This window comes from Alternaria arbusti (genome assembly GCF_024043155.1).
Source record: "Alternaria arbusti strain BMP 1465 chromosome Unknown scaffold_19, whole genome shotgun sequence".
Classification (NCBI taxonomy): Eukaryota; Fungi; Ascomycota; class Dothideomycetes; order Pleosporales; family Pleosporaceae; genus Alternaria; species Alternaria arbusti.
This window is the reverse complement of record NW_026249959.1, coordinates 383,446-402,915: the sequence shown is the minus strand read 5'-3', so window position 1 is coordinate 402,915 and position 19,470 is coordinate 383,446. Positions and strand designations below refer to the sequence as shown.

The 19,470-nt window shown below is 51.7% G+C and overlaps 8 protein-coding genes across 8 annotated transcripts; 3 read left to right on the top strand and 5 right to left on the bottom strand.

Annotated features, from left to right (window-relative positions):
- Positions 1-1,327: 1,327 nt before the first annotated feature.
- J4E86_009993 (uncharacterized protein) lies at positions 1,328-2,546 on the top strand (the record flags this gene model as incomplete). Its single annotated transcript, XM_051450493.1, has 4 exons — positions 1,328-1,370; positions 1,417-1,499; positions 1,549-2,280; positions 2,328-2,546. The coding sequence occupies 4 exons, from the start codon at positions 1,328-1,330 to the stop codon at positions 2,544-2,546; spliced, it is 1,077 nt and encodes a 358-aa protein (XP_051298414.1).
- Positions 2,547-2,912: 366 nt separating this feature from the next.
- Positions 2,913-3,374, top strand: J4E86_009992 (uncharacterized protein; the record flags this gene model as incomplete). The annotated part of the gene is made up of 2 exons (XM_051450492.1): positions 2,913-3,071; positions 3,159-3,374. The coding sequence occupies 2 exons, from the start codon at positions 2,913-2,915 to the stop codon at positions 3,372-3,374; spliced, it is 375 nt and encodes a 124-aa protein (XP_051298413.1).
- A 131-nt stretch (positions 3,375-3,505) lies between these two features.
- Positions 3,506-5,322, bottom strand: J4E86_009991 (uncharacterized protein; the record flags this gene model as incomplete). The annotated part of the gene is made up of 3 exons (XM_051450491.1): positions 3,506-4,680; positions 4,734-4,982; positions 5,028-5,322. 3 exons carry the CDS (start codon positions 5,320-5,322, stop codon positions 3,506-3,508), a joined length of 1,719 nt encoding a protein of 572 aa, XP_051298412.1.
- Positions 5,323-6,054: 732 nt separating this feature from the next.
- J4E86_009990 (uncharacterized protein) lies at positions 6,055-6,870 on the bottom strand (the record flags this gene model as incomplete). Its single annotated transcript, XM_051450490.1, has 2 exons — positions 6,055-6,684; positions 6,748-6,870. The coding sequence occupies 2 exons, from the start codon at positions 6,868-6,870 to the stop codon at positions 6,055-6,057; spliced, it is 753 nt and encodes a 250-aa protein (XP_051298411.1).
- A 182-nt stretch (positions 6,871-7,052) lies between these two features.
- Positions 7,053-7,969, bottom strand: J4E86_009989 (uncharacterized protein; the record flags this gene model as incomplete). Its single annotated transcript, XM_051450489.1, has 2 exons — positions 7,053-7,157; positions 7,193-7,969. The coding sequence occupies 2 exons, from the start codon at positions 7,967-7,969 to the stop codon at positions 7,053-7,055; spliced, it is 882 nt and encodes a 293-aa protein (XP_051298410.1).
- A 229-nt stretch (positions 7,970-8,198) lies between these two features.
- J4E86_009988 (uncharacterized protein) lies at positions 8,199-9,913 on the bottom strand (the record flags this gene model as incomplete). Its single annotated transcript, XM_051450488.1, has 3 exons — positions 8,199-8,702; positions 8,752-9,032; positions 9,409-9,913. 3 exons carry the CDS (start codon positions 9,911-9,913, stop codon positions 8,199-8,201), a joined length of 1,290 nt encoding a protein of 429 aa, XP_051298409.1.
- A 345-nt stretch (positions 9,914-10,258) lies between these two features.
- Positions 10,259-15,898, bottom strand: J4E86_009987 (uncharacterized protein; the record flags this gene model as incomplete). The annotated part of the gene is made up of 3 exons (XM_051450487.1): positions 10,259-10,275; positions 10,334-15,372; positions 15,420-15,898. The coding sequence occupies 3 exons, from the start codon at positions 15,896-15,898 to the stop codon at positions 10,259-10,261; spliced, it is 5,535 nt and encodes a 1,844-aa protein (XP_051298408.1).
- A 2,622-nt stretch (positions 15,899-18,520) lies between these two features.
- On the top strand, positions 18,521-19,470 carry J4E86_009986 (uncharacterized protein; the record flags this gene model as incomplete). Its single annotated transcript, XM_051450486.1, has 2 exons — positions 18,521-18,896; positions 19,031-19,470. 2 exons carry the CDS (start codon positions 18,521-18,523, stop codon positions 19,468-19,470), a joined length of 816 nt encoding a protein of 271 aa, XP_051298407.1.

Sequence of the window (19,470 nt, the reverse complement as noted above, 5' to 3'; positions counted from 1 at the left end):
ATGGATCCTATGATATGAACTTTCTAAGTATCGTATTGGACAGTCGGCCTAGATGCCGATCTCTTACCTCACTCCGCGTGTTCGACACAAAACTCGCTCAAAGGCTCGACAATGATGACTGCTGAATCAGGGATATGAAGTCCGTTGGTGAGTGATCCATCACGCTTCTTACGCATCGTGATTCTCAATTACTCGAGGTTGCCAGTCATGACGAGCGTGAAAGGTTGCTGATCTCAAGAAGCTTACGACACCAGCCAGAGTAGACAGAAAGGCCACACAGGGAAGGGATTGCAGTTCGAAGTTTTAGTAGGTCACACAGACGCGGTATCGAAAGGCACTCCATAGTCTGGACCAAATCCCACGTGACCTGGAAGCATACTAAGCTCTTGGCAATCCCGTTGGCTTTGCAACGGTCGGTAAGGAATAGACGGCTCGTCGGGCTGCCGTCGTTCTGAACCAGTCTTACAAGCGTGCAATCTGGAGAATTGATCATTGATACAGGTTGAAGCTGGCCCAAAATTCATGAGATACCCAAGAACGGGTCTTTCTATAGAATAGCGATTATCTTTTCACTCTAATCGGGTTTTGCGGAGGTTCAGAATCCAGCGCAACGTTCTTGTGATTGACCATTTCGCAAGTCAAACAATGTAGCTTCATGCAGAAGTCCGGGTCTGGGCGGACATAGACGACACGATAGGGAAGTCAGAGACCATGAGTAGAACCCTTGTTAAAGTGCTCTGAGTGCAGTCAGCCAGCTGAAATGCAGAGTATTGTTCCCTACCTAGGTAGTTTCTTGGCCCCAACGCGGAGTCCAACTGCTACCGACAAACTGCGAGATTTCTCTTCGCGATGCGACTGATTCCAGCCTTTATAGGTCCTAGGAGATGACTAAAGATCGATCGCTAAGATGCGTAGGGGTGGTGTTGGAGTGATGGTTCATTGCCAAGACACATGTGAACATGCCAGGGAGATGACGGCATCAGCCCTGCGGCTCAGCTTTCCCCTTTTGCGACGCGTCCGGAACACCACTCGGGCACAGCTGCCATTCCAGCAAAGACATCACGAGCGACTCGGTGACAGCGAATCATTCGGCGATAGAGTCAGCGCAGACTAATCACCCGGCGGTCGTGCACCTGCGTTTGGTGTCGCGGCTGTGGAGTTACCGAGGCACATGGCTTCCCCACACGAATGACATGCGCTTCAGCCGGAGCGACGGCCGTAACGTCGCGCGTCCGAGTGTCAGATATCTGCTCGGCTCAAGGCTCCTGTGCAGTTCCCTCTCAAACAACAAACTCTAAATCTTTTCTTGGGGCCATCTACAGTCAGGATGCCTTTCAACACGGAGCTGACGAGGGCGCTCGGCATTAGAGGTAACTTCACCAGCACAGCAAACGAGACGGTAGCTGACAGATGTAGTGCCCGTCGTTCAGGGTGGTATGCAATGGGTCGGATACGCCGAACTCGCTTCCGCTGTTAGCAACGCAGGAGGTCTGGGGATAGTACGTCTGGCGGCCATCACGCATCAAACATGTTCTCACGACCGCATAGTTGACCGCCCTTACCCAACCCACACCCGAAGACCTTCGCAAGGAAATCCGCCGATGCCGAACGATGACCAACAAGCCTTTCGGCGTCAACTTGACGCTCCTCCCCGCCATGGTCCCCCCGGACTATGCCGCATACGCCCGCGTCATCATCGAGGAGAAGGTCAACATTGTCGAGACAGCGGGAAACAGCCCAGGGCCGGTGATTAAGCAGCTGAAGGAGGTTGGCACCATTATCTTGCACAAGTGCACCACTATCAGGCACGCACAATCTGCGGTGAAGCTTGGCGTCGACTTCCTGTCCATCGATGGCTTCGAGTGCGCCGGACACGTTGGCGAGACGGACATTACCAACTTCATCCTGCTCAGCAGGGCCAGGCAATCATTAGGTGGTGTGCCTTTCATCGCCTCTGGAGGCTTCGCCGACGGCCAAGGCCTGGCTGCCGCGCTTTCTCTCGGAGCCTGTGGTATCAACATGGGAACGCGCTTCATGTGCACCATCGAAGCGCCCATCCACCACAACATCAAGCAAGCCATCGTCGACGCGCAAGAGACAGATACTGCACTCGTGCTCCGCCGGTGGAAGAACACATCGCGACTCTTCGCCAACAAGGTTGCGCTGCAGGCTGTTGAGGTCGAGAAGACAAGCCCGACTGGCAAGTTCGAGGAAGTCGCTGAGTTCGTCAGCGGAAAGCGAGGTCGGCAAGTCTTCTTGAACGGAGACCCAGACTTCGGTGTAAGTATACGTTTCCCTTTTCGAGTACGGTTGACTGACAAACCTAGGTATGGACTGCTGGCCAAGTGATTGGCCTCATCCACGACATCCCCACCAATCAAGAGCTCCTTGACCGCATCGAGCGCGAAGCCGTCGAGACCATGAAGCAGTCGCAATCGCTGTTCGTCGAGGACGGCGAGACGCCTGTCGCTGAAGGCGCATCCATAAACAAGAAGTCGAATAACCCTCAGGCTGAGGTTTGGGGTATTGGCAAGAGCAAGCTATAGATCTGCATAGACTGTGTCGAATAGGTGTATTGGCGTAGCGAGCGTTCTGTATTGAATAGAATCACAATTTCATGAGATGGAAGCGCGTACAAATACTAGCGAGGTCTGTGAAGAGACGACCATACTTTTCGTCCAATAGGTCTGCTTCCTCGAAGGAATGAGCCCACGCGTATATCTCGCGTCCATGCCAAAAGCTCTTTCGCCACTGCAGATACCCACATCCTCATCTTTGGTCACTATGACGTCGATTCTACACCATCAACTCCAACTTACACATCCTACAAAAGTACCAGCCGGCCGTTTGGTAGAGCATTCTTCAAATACCAACACTGTTTTGTTACAATCCTCCTCGAAATAATACACACCATGTCTTCCCTGACAGGTCAAGAATCTTCAAACACCCAACCCAAGAACCCCGTCAACCCCAGCGAAGACACAGCCGGTACATTCAATGGTGACCCGAGCGTTCCGTTCAAGACCGGTCAGTCGACTGACCCTGCTGGTTTGAGCGCGTCCGTGGACAAGGTAAGCTCCTGCCTGATATAACACCTGATTCCAACCATGCATCATACCAGAAGGTTGTATCCCCCAGGAAGATACTAACAGTCATAGACTGCACCCGGCCAGCAAAACGCCTCAGGCACTTCAGAGCAGCGCCGAGGGGAAGATGTAACACAAAACACTAAGCAAGAGTACGAGGGAAGTAGCAGTGTCGGTACCAAAACCGGAAGCGAGAGTTCGATCGACAGTGTGGAGAGGAGCATGCATGAGGGTGGTGAGTCGGATCGGAGTGGAGTGGATATTGGACAGGTTACTGGCGGACGATAGGTTAAAGGAGTTGGTAGTATAGCAACACCGTCACAAGACGCTTGGATGAAATCAGAATCTGTTATCATGGTCTTAGCGTTTCATTTGACTATGTTGGAAATCACCTTGGTCTAGGGGCATAGGCCTCTACCTTAAGATGGGGGTATACCTTGCGGACCGACATTAGCCTCAAAGATAGGCCTAAAGAGACTACATCTGTAATCAAGATCAGACTGCGGCAGCACAGTAACACCACTTCCCCTCACACCTCCAACATCGCCGAGAACACCCAAGTTCCAATCTCCTTCTACGACGGTGGCATTCTGGTCCTGATATACTCCACCTGCCACAAAGTCATAGGCACCAACCAAAACATTACCCTCAGCCCCCGTACCAACAGCATTCCATCCAGGTCCAGCATACGGGTTCTTCGCGAACTTGGCCCATGTACTTTGCATAAACTGTGCCAAGGCGTACTCTTGCGTCGTCGTGTTAGCAAGGGGATATGTGCGGAACACGAGAGGGATTTCAGAAGCGTGATAGGCACCGAGTTGGGGGTAAGCTTGCGTGTTGGCGAAAGAAGCGTTGAAGTAGTAGCGCCAGGTGGGAATACCGATGGATGCTGTCGCATTGGCCCATAATGCTTGTGGACACTGAAATGTGATCTCAGTGACAATCTGTGAGATGACGTCGTAGCCGTTGGTCAGACCGTTGCTACCGATTGGGTATGCAGCTTCGATTGCGGGAATGAGTGCTGGTGCGGCTCCGAAGGTCGCTTGCAGGTAGGCAGTGACGTTTGTTTGGCCGACTGAGAAGACGCGGCCTTCTTGGGAATTTGTACCTCCTAATACTGGTATATGCGCGATATTGCCGCTTAGGCGTTGTGCTGCTGGGTTTGATACCAAAGTGGTGTTATCAGCGACTGGATTGAACACGAGTGAGTTCTGGTTGATGATGGTCTGCACAGTCGTTGCGTTGGCTGCTCTTACACATGTCAAGTTGCTCTCATGTGTTCCTGGGCACCCGAGCGTCGCTGTGAGATTGTTCCAAGCAGGAATGCTCGATGTTGCAGGAGCTGCGCGATAGCTGTACTGCCCACTTTGTAGAATGGCGGCCCGGAATGGTGGTGAACTCTCTTTTGGAAAGCTGGTCAAGAGCGCATCGATCGAGAAAGCACCCGCGCTCTCACCGAAGATGGTGACTTTGGATGCATCGCCGCCGAAGGCGTGGATGTTGTGCTGCACCCACTCGAGGGCAAAGCGCTGATCAAGGAAGCCAAGATTGTGTTCCGCTAAAGGCAGCTCTGGTGAAGCAGGGAAGCCAAATACTGCGAGCTGTTAGGTATGAAACATGTGATTTGGAGTGTCGATAGTCACCTACCGTTCGTTCTGTAGTTCGTCGTCACAACGATGACATCCTCGTATGCTGCGAAACTGCTTCCGTCATATTGTTCTTGACCAGCGTTACCGAACTGCAGTGAGCCACCGTAGATCCAGAACATTACAGCCCTGCCATTGCCGTCCGCGGGAGTCGATGGTGCATAGACATTGAGATATAAGCAATCCTCCGACTCTTCAGGTGGCGGGTTATTGAAGACAGCCTGCGTGAACTGTGAACTTGACAGCGGGTCTACTCTAATTAGCATACATCAAATCGCTTGCATGGTTCACATACATCGAAATTGTTGGATACATGCTGGTTTGAACTCGGTGGTATTGACTGGCTCTTGGAAGGGTTCTGCAGCTCGCGGTGGAGAGAATCTTTCGGGTGGTGATGCAAAGGGCACACCTAGAAACTGATGCACTGGTCCAAGTGCATGAGGAAGTGAGGTGATCTTCCCAACTATGACACCCGCGTCGACAGTTGCGGTTGGTACATCGTGGCCGGACGCATAGTCTGCCCAGGTTGTCGTCGCGCCGCTGGTTAAGAGCAGAAGACCAATGGAGCCCAATGTAAAAGACGAGAACATGTCGGCGGCACTGTGATTTTACTACCCGTGCACTGGTATGAAAGCAGTATCTTGATCTCTTTATACAAGCCTCGTCTTTTCATTGACGCGAAACCGAGGTCAACACTCCCGTCGCAAGCCACCTCCAGCTTGGCGTGCATCGCGCTGTAAGACTTCCATCCAAACAAAATCACTTCTTAGTGCGCGAAGCCGAGGCTTAGGAGCCGTCTCCGCAACTAAAAAGCATAAGAGCGTCATGGCCATCCCGTGTATGCGGTTGCTATTGAGTAAACAGTGCAGCTCGCGCTAATGACGCGTAGAGTTCGCTTGTTATTGTTCAACGGCTGCATATGGCGAGCTGCTGGGTAAGAGAAGAAGGTCAAACATCGAACGCAGCAGAACAGATCACAGGGAGAAGCAAACCATGAGAGAAAGGAGACGCGAAGATCGTGATGAAGATGCGGGACGCGCAGGTCATTGCGGGGTGCGTCTCGCTTCCGGTCACCCCCGGCTCCCAGTCCCAGCCACCAAGCCTCGCGACAGCCTGCCCATCCATCATCGCTACCGGGAACGCCAATCTTCCATGCATACTAGGCCTCTACGTCGATAACAATCTCAACCACCATCAGGCACTGCTCAGTTTTGATCCGATTCTTGATCCCATTCGGCAAGATCGTCATTACTACGAACTTACCGCCCCTAGACGCCTGCGCCTACCCAAAGGATCGTCCGCCGCGCTCTTGCCATCGTTCCTCACAACTTCTCGATAGGTCTCTCATTCGCACTCGCGTCACGAAGGTAGAAGAGCAAGTTGGGGGCTCTGTTGCGGTCTGGCGGCTCGCCGCTGTAGAATATCGTTATTCCAGCGATTACCTTATGGCCAAGTTGGTCTCGATGCTGCGCAAGTAACCAAGCTACACCTGCACCGTGTGCTGTGCCTAGCAGAGCTATGGCATGGTCACTGGTCATGTCCAGATATAGTCCCGACCGCGTGCAAGCTTGTGACTGGTGAGGTGAAGCGTCGAGAATGCTATCAACGACAGCCAAAGTATCTTCGTTCGCGATGGTTTCTCTCATGATGAACTTGAGATCACGTACTTCTTCCTCTGGGTGTTGAGAGTGGGCCCGTTGGTGGAAGGCTATATCGGACCAGTGCTTCAACGAGGGTAACAGAGCAGCCGCCAGCGATTTCAACTCCTTGGCCTTGTATGTCGGGCTGTAGCTGTAGTTCGCTATGAGAATTCCAGCTTCAAGATTGATATCGGACATGAACCTCACGTCGCTTAGACCTACAAGTGTTTCGCCAGTGATAACGTCTTTCGTGTAGTCGTCTATGACATTGATGAAGTGAGAGTCAGAACCTTGAATACCGAGACTGTCCAGCTTTTTGGTTAGGTCAGAGACGGATCGAGACCTTGTTGTTCTCTTGTATCCCAGCGCTCTTACTTCCCCGCGCGTGAGGTATGGGCTTTGCGTGACAGTAAATTCGCTGTGAATCATTTTGAGCAGCTTCCTGCCTTTCTCCATGGCAGACTTGTAGTCCAGGTCACTGATGGGTGAATCTGTCATCGTGGGTATAGCTTACTGTGAGATGCTATTTGGAAAGAGAAGGATTGAGTGTCTTTTATCCATGAGGCTAGTGAGACAATGTCTTCTACGTTCTACGAATCTCCGGTGGATCAAGCACGGTGTGGTTTCATGAGTGTTCTACTGCCTGCCATCTCATCCTTGGTGCGGCCTAACACATTCGCTCACTCTGCCCTCATAGCGACTTCCTTCAACCACCTGCCTCGCTGCCTGGCTTCGGAGTAGCCACACCGCGAAGGTGGAACACCAAGCTTGGAACTATCGTCTTGCTATTACTCCAGATTTCACGACAGTCTACCGTTACCTTGTAAACTGTCTTATGGCCCAATTGCTGTTTATGCTGTATGAGCAACCAAGCGACTCCGGCTCCATTCGGTGTCCCTAGAAAAGCGGCTACCTGATCCCGGTCCTCAACGTCGAATGAGCATGAGCCTGAAGCATTGGGATGGGCTTGTTGTTTGATATGCTGGATGACGGCTTTTGTCTTTTCGTTTGTGATGCTCATTCGCATCACGTAACGTAAGTCGGATGAGTCCGTGACATGCCCGGCCCATTTTAGGTACGCGACATCGGACCAGTACTTCAGGCTAGGGACGTCATCGCCGACGTTATTTTTCTCCGTAGACTTGTGGCCGGCTTGTTTTAGTAGGGCATTCTCGGCATCCGCTTTCGCTTTTCTCCAATCATGCATAGGACTGTACGTGTTCATGGCCGCAATCGTACCACCGGAAGTGTTGATGACTGAGTCGAAGCGTATCTGCATCTCAAGTCCTTCTTGTAGCGACTCTTCTATTGGTGCAACGCCGTGGTGTTCATGTGAAACAGGGATATTACTTGAAGTATTGATTCCAAGGTCCTCCAACAGTCGCGCCAGAATTTTGGAATCGTCCCCGGAGGACCGCTCAACCCAATTGTTCTCCAAGAGATCTTCGTATTTGAGGTATTCGCTTTCAGTTGGCGTATCTGTGTTTCTGAGTAAATTACCGAGCTCACCAAAGCTAGCTTCCAGCATCTGAAACAGCAGTGGACCTTTCTTGTAAGCCGCCTCATAATGCGTTGCCGGGCTGACTGAGGTTGCCATCGGAGAGGATGCTGGTTATTAAAGTGTCGCAGGAGGGTCGCGGTAGTACTAAGTATGTTGCTATCCAGATGCATTTATGAATTCCTTGAGTGTGAGACGTTGAGCGTCACGCATCGTCAACAAACGGTATGACGCGAAGCAGCTGACATGTAGCCTAATCTGTTCCACCATTTGTCTAGCCCCCTCCACATAAAGTGAATGCAGATACAATCTTCTCACCTGACCCACTCTACACAATCCAAAACAGCAAAGTCGGCCATCTAAACAAATCATCCTTCTTTGCCGCATGAAACAAAGTCACCTTCTCAATATTCTTCTCTCCAAACGTCTTACTATGTTGAATAAGCATCCAAGCGACACCACAACCATTCGGCGTCCCTAAGATCGCCTTCCCTTCTTCAGTGTCCATTCCGAACGTGATACCAGGCCACATCTCGTATGTAAACGTAACAGGGTTACTGATAATCTTATTGAGCACCAGAGACGTCTCAGCATTCTGTATCTGAACGCGGAAGACGTAATTGAGCGGGATCGGCCGTATAGGTGGTTCGGGGAAAGAAGAAAGGTATTGTAGAAACGCTACGTCTGACCAGTATCGCAGTGACGGTAGTTCTGTAGCTTTATCATCTCCTTCGTCATCGAATTTTGCTGCATGCGCGGGACTGAGATTACTGTCTGCGATCAAGACACCAGCGTAAGGGTTGCTGACTTGAGAAAAGTAGCCATGTGTTGTCTGATAGCTCGTTAGAACATGCTTACTTCAATGCTACCGCGAAACGTACTGTATCGTCTTCTGTCGCTTCTGCTCCGTCGCGGTCATGCACATGGTGTGTTCTCATGTTCTCTCCGCCATCATACACCATTTTGTCGCTGACACCTAGATCGCAGAGCGCGTCGGCAATACAGTCGATTTCAAAGAATTTGTCTTGAGGCTTTAGAAGATAGCCATGTTGGGCTAGTTCTTGTACCTCCTCATATGCGCTTTGAACTTGTGTCTTATCCTTCGCGGCCAGGATCTGGAGCAGCCTAGTACCCTTCACGATGGCGGCCTCGTAGTCTTGATCTATCGTCAATTTTGTCATGGTAGGGACCTATTCGTGGATGAAGGAAGGGAATGTTCCAAGAGAAAGGTGAGAGAAGAGAACAGGGTTATGGAATCACTCCCCCACTTGAGAGTCAAATAACAGTGTTTGCTCGACCGAGCTTTACTTCACTCACAGTGTCACATGAACGCAGATCATTCGCTACTCCACAGCTCCTGACCGCACTGCTAGCTTGTTGCGCCTACAGCATACCTCCGCCCCATGTTTGGCTATCCCGTGTCACTTGTCCTCACCCACTTTGCCCTGCTCGCCATCTTCCTTCGCACCTTTAACACCGTCAGGCCCAGTACTCCATCCAAGCACAACACAAGGACACGGAAAACTAACCGAACATACTGCCCCCACCACCGCCCATCCTCCCTCCCCTCTGCGCCTCCCTGACCAACCACTCCCTCAAAAAGTCCTTATTCCGCATCTCCTCGGGCCGCGTCAACCTCGTATCAAATTGCGCCTCCTGTCTTGAAAACGCCAATAGCGTCGGCATACTACTGATGCGGTATTTTATAGGCAAGTCCTCAATCAACGTGCTGTCCATCAACACTTCCACAAAGCCCAGTCCGCCTTCCCGCTCCCCAATCTTTTCTTCTTCGATGAGTTGGCGGATGAGCGGCTTGATGGCTTGGCAGGTTTGACACCACGTTGCGGTCCAGAAGGTTATTAGTGAGCGGTTGTCGGATGCGTTGAGGAGTGTGAGTGTATGCAGATCGTTGGGTTGGCGGATGGGGTCGAAGATGCGGTTGGTGTGCGAGCGCGACGTGGGGTTTAGGAGGGAGAAGGCGCGTTTGGAGCTGCTATGGAGGGCATTGAGGCGGATGGCGGAGAGGAGAGTTGGTCGTATCATTTTGCCGGATTGTGGGGTTGTGTTGAGAGTGGTAGATGGGATGGTGGAGGTTTGGGGTTCGTGGATCGCGACGCGTGAAGGTTTTGGGGCTACGTCATCGGTTGCCGGAGCTTAGGGTCGTCACTCGCGGTCGCGTCTACATGCCACCACGCAGCAGAACAGGCTACACTGAACAACGACTTTTACATATTATTTAAGACAGCGCAATGACGCTACAACAACGAACTCTCCTCAATACAAATACAACGATGACCCTTCTATGATATCCACGCCAGCGCAGTCCGTCTGCGGTACAAATAAGAGCAAGGGGCCGCTAATACGCGTCAAGGAAAGACAGGCTGTCGCTTAGGCGCTGCCTTTTCCTGGAAGATGACGAATGAACCGTATCTCTCACACGACTGTCAACAGTCGCGTGCGAACTATTAAAACGACCGAGGCCATCGTCAATCTCTTCACGCGACTTGCGCTTTACACCTGCCTGGTTTTCGAAGAACTCTAGATCCGCGTCGTCATAGCTTCTGTCCAGGCTCTTTCCTTGGTCCTCCTGTTCCTTGCCTTTAGGAGGGGGCCATACAATATTGTTAGACCGATCGTAAGGGGCATCTTCAACCGATAACAGCGCTAGAGGTCGGTCATCCGCATCGTACCGTTGTTGCACATGGTCTCGCAATTCGCCCTCTCCTTGTGCTTCCGGTACATCATCAGGCCGATCCGGCACCTGGGGGACAGTACCTTCAAAGCGCCTGTTTGCGGGTACAGCTTCATAAGTCCTCTCCACTGTCAACTTCCGGCAGAAGAACCAAGCTACCAATGCCTTCCAGTCGAGTAATCCCGCTATTGCAGCCCTAGCGAAAAGCCATGCCTCAAAATAGACCTTCTCGTTGTATGGGCCCCTTTTGGTATCTGGTGTGAGACCCATTGCGAGTATCCAGGCGTTTACGAAAACGTGGTAGCCACATTGAAATCCGCCAGTCTGCTGCTTTGGTACAGGATATCTATGATTGAAGCCTGCAACTTGCGCGGTATTACGATGCGAGGACCAACCAAGACGTCCAGCTGCTCTCAAAACGGAACGGCCCAAGAACTCGTGGGCGTTCTCCAAGATGGCCGGATGACTATCAAGGGTATAAGTATCGACGCTCAGATGATTTGTATTCGGTTGGTCGTCTCGCTCTTGGAGTACCATGAGCAATGTGTGACCTCCGCCTGTTGACAGGCGCTTCACTTTATGGCCTTTCGTCTCCTGCCATGCGTTGGCCCGTTCTAGGAGTGGTCCGCTCACATTCAGAGGCATAAACCAGCATCTCCTAGGTCTTGATGCCACAGGGTGATCTGCTGGCATTGGTTGAAGTAGCGCCTCTCTTAACGCGTCAGTTGGGGCCATCGAAAAACCCCCAGCAAATGGCTGACCGTCTGCGCTGTTCATCCTGTGAAGCTCTCGCTGCTTGCCATCAATTGCCTCAACCACGGCAGCGATAGCCATATTTATCTCCCACGGTTGACATTCTTGTCCATTGACCTCCTCTCGCATCCCGTTAGAGAAGCTTTGTGCCAACGGTTCGTAGTTCAGGATACAATCGTAAAGGTTCACAGCGTCTGCTACCCAGGCACAGGGAAAGTGATCGATCTGCACATTCAAACCCGGCGGATGTAATTTGTTGAGGAATTCCCTGTAGTGAGGAAGTATATCCTTGGTGATATCCAAAGTTCGGTCCTTTAGTTTGCCGTGTATGTGTTCCAGCTGGTTCTCAAATTCCACGCCATGCATCAAAAAGTGTTGTTGCCACTGCTCTTTGAGTCCTTTACTGTCCGCATCAAGAACAAGTTTTCCCCAGCGTTCGAGATCCTTCACGTACTTCCTTGCCTCTTCCGTCCAGTCGTCTGATGGCCATACCTTGTCGTGTCGCTTCCCTGGGACAACATGTGTTCTGTTTGCTTTGGCTAGTTTGGGGAAATCTGGATCTCTTACTTCCCAGTCGCGGCGCTCTGACTCTTCTAGACGATCCAATACCGATTCTAGTGCTTCATCGCGCGGCAAATTCTCGGTCTGTTCAAAATGGCGATCCTCGGGCACGGCTGCCGCATTGTCGACAAATTCTTTACATCTGAGAAACGCGTATATCAGTCTCCAGTCTGCTCGTCCAACACGAGCGATGTGGATCACATCAATAAGGTCTTGGAAGAACTGTGCTGTCCAACTTGGGAAGAAATTGATATTGGGTTGCAGACCCAAAGCCAGTGCCCACGCATTCAATATGGTATAGTATCCACACTCATTATCCGTAGGTTGTGGGGCTACGGGGATCCACTCAGCGTGCAATGCCTCCCGGGTGTATTGGCGTAAGTCACCTGTGTCTGGAAGGTTTGGAATTCGGCCCCAGCGCGAGGCGATGAAGATATTTCGAGCTGTGTCGAAAACATGAGCACGTCGTTCGAAGCTATAGTTGTGAGATTTTGAATCAAAGATGGAGATCGTAGGTGTAGGCTCCTCTGCAGAGTCGTCAAACTGGATAACCACCAAGACGATGTGGCTGTCAACATTTACCGGTACTATCAACGGCCGTCCCGGTCGAATTGTAGGCTGCATCAACGTAGGATTTTCGTGCCGACAGTATTGAACTGCAGTCTGGTCCAAACATCCGAACCCGCCCTCTAGGCCCTGAGCATTCGTTATGCCGAGCGTCACGGCTGCGATAGCCAAAGATACCTCTTCGTCCTTGAGCCACAGTCCGAATGTGGTGGTTGCACGACTTCGAAGACTTCCCACTGCTGCTGCTACGGCCGGATCACTTAGAAGCGCGTTTCGCTGTTGGTTGAAGTATTCGCACGGGTCAAAGTCTGCTGGCAGCGCTAACCTTTCTTTATCGGGGTTACCGGCAGTCTCTTTGGTCTTTTTCGGTCCAGGATCAGTGCCTTCTCCGGGGTTTGGAGGAGGAGCGGGGTCTTCCGGTAGTTCATCGCCGTTGTTTAACGGTTTGGGATTATCGCCCTTGGAGCCACCTGAGGGTGCGGGAGCAATTGACAGGACCTTGCTGTACACCCCAGACGTGATCAACTCGGGTATGCGAGTTGCCCTATCCGGCTTGTCATAGTCGTCCCACGGGAAAGCTTCAGTGTGCGCTACACCCGTGTTCACTGGGAAATGCGGATAGTTGATGTCACGGCAAGCCTGAGTCTCAATCGAGCGCTTGCTCTTTCTGTTGCCTCTGGTGATACGGGGGCCACGAGCAGGCCTTGTCGCTTTGAATCGACGCTGTATCGGAGGCGGCTGCTCGGACTGAGTATAACCCACACAACGCAAGAACGCCCAGATCAGCTTCCAGTCTGCATGTGCTTTCACCACTGCCTGGAGCAGAGGAAGTGCGCTATCGTAGAAATTTGCGCCTATGCGGAATTCGGGATTGATAGGTAGACCGAGCGGTACAGCCCATGCACTCATTATTGCAAAATACCCAGCTTCTTTTACTTGTGCTTGCTGAGGACCCGGCATCCATTGTAGTACTGGCCCGACGAAACTTTTAACTTTGTCTGCAGTAGGTTCAACTACTAACATCCCCGCTTCAATCAGTAGGTCGTGGATTTGGATGCGCTCCTTCGCCGTGGCAGTCCATGGTGCGGAGTCCATAACGCGTGATACATCAGAAGCTTCTTTGGATGCGTCTTCATGCTGCAAGACTACTAGTATGACATGGTCTCCCAGTTGGCAGACCATCATAACCACTGTGTCCAAGACGCCAGAATTGTCTGCGTATCTGGTACTACCATTCAGGTCTGCCACTGTGAAGCCCCGCTGAGGCCGCTCAGGTGAGAGCAATTCGTTGATAGCTCGTGCAACGGGCTCGATATATCCAAAGACAGCTTGACTCCACCTGGATGGCAATGCTTCGTCGATTTCACTTCCGACTTTTGGTTCAATCTTCCCCTGCTCTTCGAGCAATTTAATCTGCTCGTGAAGATGCTTACAAGGATCAAAGTCGGCCGGAATCTCCTCGGTATCTGGCGTCGATCTATGTGGTGGCGGTGGTGGCGGTGGTGTTTTTGGCAGCGACAAAGCCGACATTTTTTTCTCCTTGCGTTCATCCAGACGCTTTTTCAGCTTCTCTTCTGTATCAGCGAAGTTCCATTGGCCATCACGGACGATGGAAGTGAGGTTGGTCCGTTCAAGCTTGCTTAGTGGATCGGCAGCGAAGGCTTGATCGTAGCGCGCACCATCCTCGAGTCTCAAAGTGACCAGCTCCATATCGATCTTCTTGTCTTCGGCGGCGGCTTCTGCTGCCGTTTGGCGAGCGATCAGCTTCTGGAAGGAGCGGTTACAAAGATCAAATCGCCTTGATAGATGCGGGAGATTTGCCTCTTCATCATTCTCGCTGCCCTCGCTGGGCTTAACGAATCCGGTGCAGCGGAAAAAGGCGAGCAATACCCTCCAGTTTAACGTGTCTTGAAGGGCCAGATCGAAGATTTGTTGGGCCCGGATGAAGAACGATTCGTGACCATGAGCGCTGGGTGTGAACGACGGGTTCGGCGCGAGGCCCATCGCCAGCGCCCACGCGTTCAAGACGGTGTACGTAAAGCTGCCATCGCCTGTCGTGACCTGAGCAGTCGGTACCCACATCGTGGCCTCGGGCAGGTTTTCTTCCATTTGGTCTAACGAGTCAAAGACTTGCCGCCACCATGTGGAGCTTCGCAAAGTTTCCCTGATGTATTTGTCGATAGCTTTCCGACTAGACAGCGTTGATCGCCATGTCATAGGGTCTAGGACTTCGAGTGTGATGTGCTTGTCGGCATGGATCTGAGCAGCGAGCAACAGATGGTTCCCTTCCACCTCGATTGGCTGCAACAGCGTCCTTCCGGGCCTGAAAGTCTGTCCTTCGTGCTGGTAACTAAATCCGGTAGCTTCTTTCTGTCGATAGTTTACCGAAACAAGAACTCTGGGAATGAGCTCGCGATATCGACTTTGTTGGTGAGACAACAGCTGAGCTCGCAAATACGCACCAAGATCTTTGATCGGCTCTCCTTCATGACTGAATGTGTCGATGAAGACATCTTCCGACCCTTCTTCTACCTCTTCTGCGACGCCCGGGTTTCCCGGTCCCGCTGGCGATAATGGAGCTCCGATAGGCCTCCATCGCACCCTTGTGTTTCCCAACGCGACATCGCCATTACCATCACGACGATCGAGCTCTTCTTGAGTTACCGCCCTATGTGGCGAAGTGTCTTTCAAGCTTGCTGCAGTTCTGAAGAAGAATGCTGGTTGTGACAGTAGTTCAATGATCGCGTACCCTTCGAGCGGCCCAATGTAGAAAGGCAGGGACGATGGACCGTCGCTGTTGGTGTAGGTAGTCCCGTTTACTGTGACTGACGTATTGAAAGGGATTCGAATGAAGTACCCGATAGGGCTGCCATCCTCAGATGAGTTCCGTTGGATAAAATCTACATATGCAGTTGCATCGTTCACAGTCCTAAATCCAGTCAGCTTGGCGACAACGAGCCACGCGTCTGCACTTACACTTCCAAACGTTGGTCTCCATTTAGAACAAGAGTAGCATTGTTCTCCGCTCTTGAGAGGACTACTGCAATGTTCGCGTCGTCGCCGAACTGCTGCTGGAGATGAGTGATGCTACGGCCCTCCTCCTTATTAAAACTTCTACTCTTGATCTCGTTGAACAGGTTGCGCAAAGACGCGCTGGGCCTGTACTTGTCTCCCGCTCGCAGATCTTTGCCTTTCTTCTGGAATACTGGCGTCCGGAATTGCGGATCTAACAAAGGTGCTCGTTGCGGACTTATCTGTTCTCGCGCTTTCTCGTAGAGGATTTGGGCATACTCGGCTGCGCATTTCTCTTTGTAGATGTTCTTGCCCTTTTCTTTTGGTATAAACCAGTTGACATCGGTCTTGGTTGTATCGTCGTCAGGAGTATCCTCTGATCTGGTCTTCTTCGCCTTGGGTGGGTCGTCACCCTGTCCTGTCTCCTTCCGTTTTGGAGACATCTTGATGGAACCTCGATACCGATGGATGTGAAGTGTCAGACAAGAATAGAATTAATAGACATATGATTGGAATTTTGACCCATGCACATGTCGCGTCGGATATATGCTGGGTATGTGTTCTTTGAAGAATGACCCTTTGTCTACAGAGGACAAGAAGAACATGCCGGGTTTGCCAACATCACCCATGCTATGTTAGTTGTCTGAACAAAGGGAGATACCTAGCCGTCTTCCACCATCGAGACAGAAATGAGAGAAAACCGTGCCAACATGAGAAGACGGCAGGGTGCACACGGCCTATCTGAAGGAATAAAAAGATACGAGACTGTTTTCATCAGTGACGAATGTGGAGGGGATCGATGATGATGAAAACATCAAATTCGCCGATAGACGCTACAATATTAATTCGTACACGTTATTTACAAACTTCAGTTGATCATCTCCAAGTCCTCTAGGCTTGGTGCTGGCGTGCTGGGGTCGACTGGAGTGTCCAAAATGCACCATATGGGCATAGACTGAGGAAGGCGGGAGGTCACGCGCCGGCTGTCGACAAAGAAAAGAGTTGAAGTTCCGGCTTCGCTTTCGCGCTAGCGGTTGATTTCTTTCATAGCGTTCGTAATGCTGAGCGAAAGAGTGAAGAGCACTGACATGTATCGGTGGCAGGGTCTCGATAAGGGTCTGCGAACCGTCTTTCCTCGCAACAATGCATTGTTTAGACCCTCTCAAAGATTGTGTCGACTCAACCTACTACTGAAGAGGCTATTGATGAGTACAACAGGTGCCTATCCAGCCGCCAACATGGACTTGGCCACCGTAGGGTCGTACACAACAAGCGCCGCCACTGGCCTCCGATAGCTCCGCTCGCTATAGGCCAGGTAGGCGATAACGGAGCGCCTCCCACTCGTATCCTCAAACTGACCACTATATTGTCTCATATAGTCGCATGATTTTGAGAATATCGATCCATCATGTTGAATACTGTAGCGTTGTCGACATAGCAATGACGGTCTGATGTGTGGCATCCGAGATCGACTTCCAGCTCGGGGCCAACACCAGATCGCATTGTGCGGATGATGTTGGCAGCGTCAACACAAGATGAGGTGTTGTTGTAATATGAGGTCGGTTCCGTAGTGTAGTTGCAGTCGCTCGAGTAGGCCCAAGCGCTACTATATGTCTGCTCGTAAGGGTAGTCGTACTGAACATGCTCTGACTTGATCTGAACAGCTGATGGAGTCATTGGAGTCGTATAATGCATCGCTGGATATGAGGCGGGTGGTGGTGTGCCCATACTTGATACCACGGATCTTGGACTGGGCGAATCGTTGCAACTGAGTGTTGTCGGCCGTGCAGATGGGATAGTAGCATGCGGCACTGATGGGACGTGCTGAGATAACGAGTCGGCTCTGGTATATGAAGGTATAGGCGAACTGGTCGAAGAGGCCGTGTTAGTGTTGACCCTTGACTCAAGCATGGCGTGCAGTCTGGTGGCGGCAGAGGTGTGCTTGTAGTGTCGATCGGACGTCGATTCAAGTGCAGCGACAATCTCCGCTTCAGAGACTCCTCTTCCATGAAGAAGCGACCTGAGTTTTCGGTTCTCTTCTAGTACTTTCCTGGCAGCATACTGGATTTCCGAAGAGGCCTCGATGCCTATCTGTTCATAGCTGCGCAGTTTGGCCTCGAGCTCATGCAGATACTCCTTCCGGCGAGCGCGTGATCGGCCTGAAAAGAGTACCGTTAGCGAACATCTTCGGTAAATCGAATGCTTACACGGAGACGTCTGGATGGTTTGCAGGCTGCGAGCTATCGCCACTGTTCATGGTTGGACAGCTGACAGCTGACAATGTGCCGTCGTCCAAGGAATCCACTCACGTTGGTTGTCCCTGATCCTAGCGAGATTTTGTGCCTTCTGTTATGAGCCGTTAGTGGAGTGCTTAGAGGTGATATATGCAGACGTACAGATATTCTGCTGTTGTCACTCATGGTGATGTTTGATACGAAGCAAAGCGGGCGAATAGTGATGAATACTGAACGTGTTGGGAAGATGGCTTTTCAGTTGGGTGATCATCCTGAGTAGTATCATTCCAAACAGATGGCATCCCGTAGTCTTAAAGAAGAAGGCAGTGGCAGAGGGATGAGCAAGCCACCTGTGCCCAAGCGCGCTGCAGGCCTCATCCTGGCCACCCTGCGTAGGGAGCGTAAGGGTGTAAGTGGGAGTGTGCCTCGCCTCTGCTGCCGGGGTTGCAAGCGTGGGAGTCTGAAGCGGACGGGCCCACAGACGTGATGGTAGACCGGGATAGAGCGGTAACGTTACGAAGACGCGGCCGATCCTGTCAGTTCTTTCGTGACCGAGGCTAGTCCGAACGTGACATAGCGCCGATTGCTAGCGCCCGCGGGCGCTTCCCTCAGCTCGGTGACTGCCCTTTTCAGCTTCAGCCTCGGAAATTGGGGGTGAACGAGTTTTGCAGCCGTCTCACAACACCACGTCGCATCATCTCCATCGCGAATTATCTCGCGTCATCTATCGCGCACTACCCACGACCCAGATTCCACCGCGTCGGAAACGTTCCGAGGACACGACAACCAGTCTGGTGGCACTCGACAAGGATCCCAATCAACAACCCCAGCATGGCTATTGGTCAGCGAATAACGGCACCGTACGCCGGCCTTTTTGATCCCACGCGGTTTGTAACCTCGTGGATTCTCCCACCAGCCGCCCTCTTCGCTATTCGCGCGCTATTGGCCATTTACGCATTTACCACGCTCTTTTTCATCTTTGGCTGGAATGGTACCCACGGCAGGTCCGACGCTTCGCAGCAATCCTTCTCTTTCTTCACGGTTCTGACGTATTGGGGTCTCGCCTTTTACTATGCCTTTGCCGCTGTGCATACCGGCAGTTACTGGTTTACTGGAACTTCGTTTTTGGCACGATGGCCCAAAGCGCTGCAGGTGGCGCACAGCATGTTTTACTCTACCATTGTAGTCTATCCGTGGATAGTGACCAGTAAGTCAACTTACATAACACGTTTTGCCATAGTCGCGCCGGAGTACTTTGGGCAATCTCATATTCCCTGCAGCATCATTTTTAGGGAGCTGGCAGCATCCATTGTCTGAGCACGCTGAACTAACGTACAACAGTTGTTTACTGGACACTTCTTGCGGGTCAATTCCCCACCACTTTCGCTCTCTGGTCAAACACGTCACAGCATGCTCTCAACTCGGCGTACGCCCTTTTCGAGATAGTTATCCCCCGAACTGAGCGACTCCCCTGGCTCGACCTGATTCCAATTATCCTCCTGTTGGCTCTTTATCTTGGCTTGGCCTACCTCACGCATGCCACCCAAGGCTTCTATGTGTACCCCTTCCTTGACCTTCAGAAGAATTCTTCTGGGCTAGTCGGAGCATACATAGTGGGTATCCTGGTCGCCGCGATTATTATCTTCTTAATTGTCAGGTATCTCATCGTGTTGCGTGTCTTTGTCACCGAGAAAAAGCTAGGGAAGACTGGGAAGACTTCAACGCGTCAACACGCGGTGGGCGCTGATGAATATCCTTTACACAGCACCATGCAAAAATAG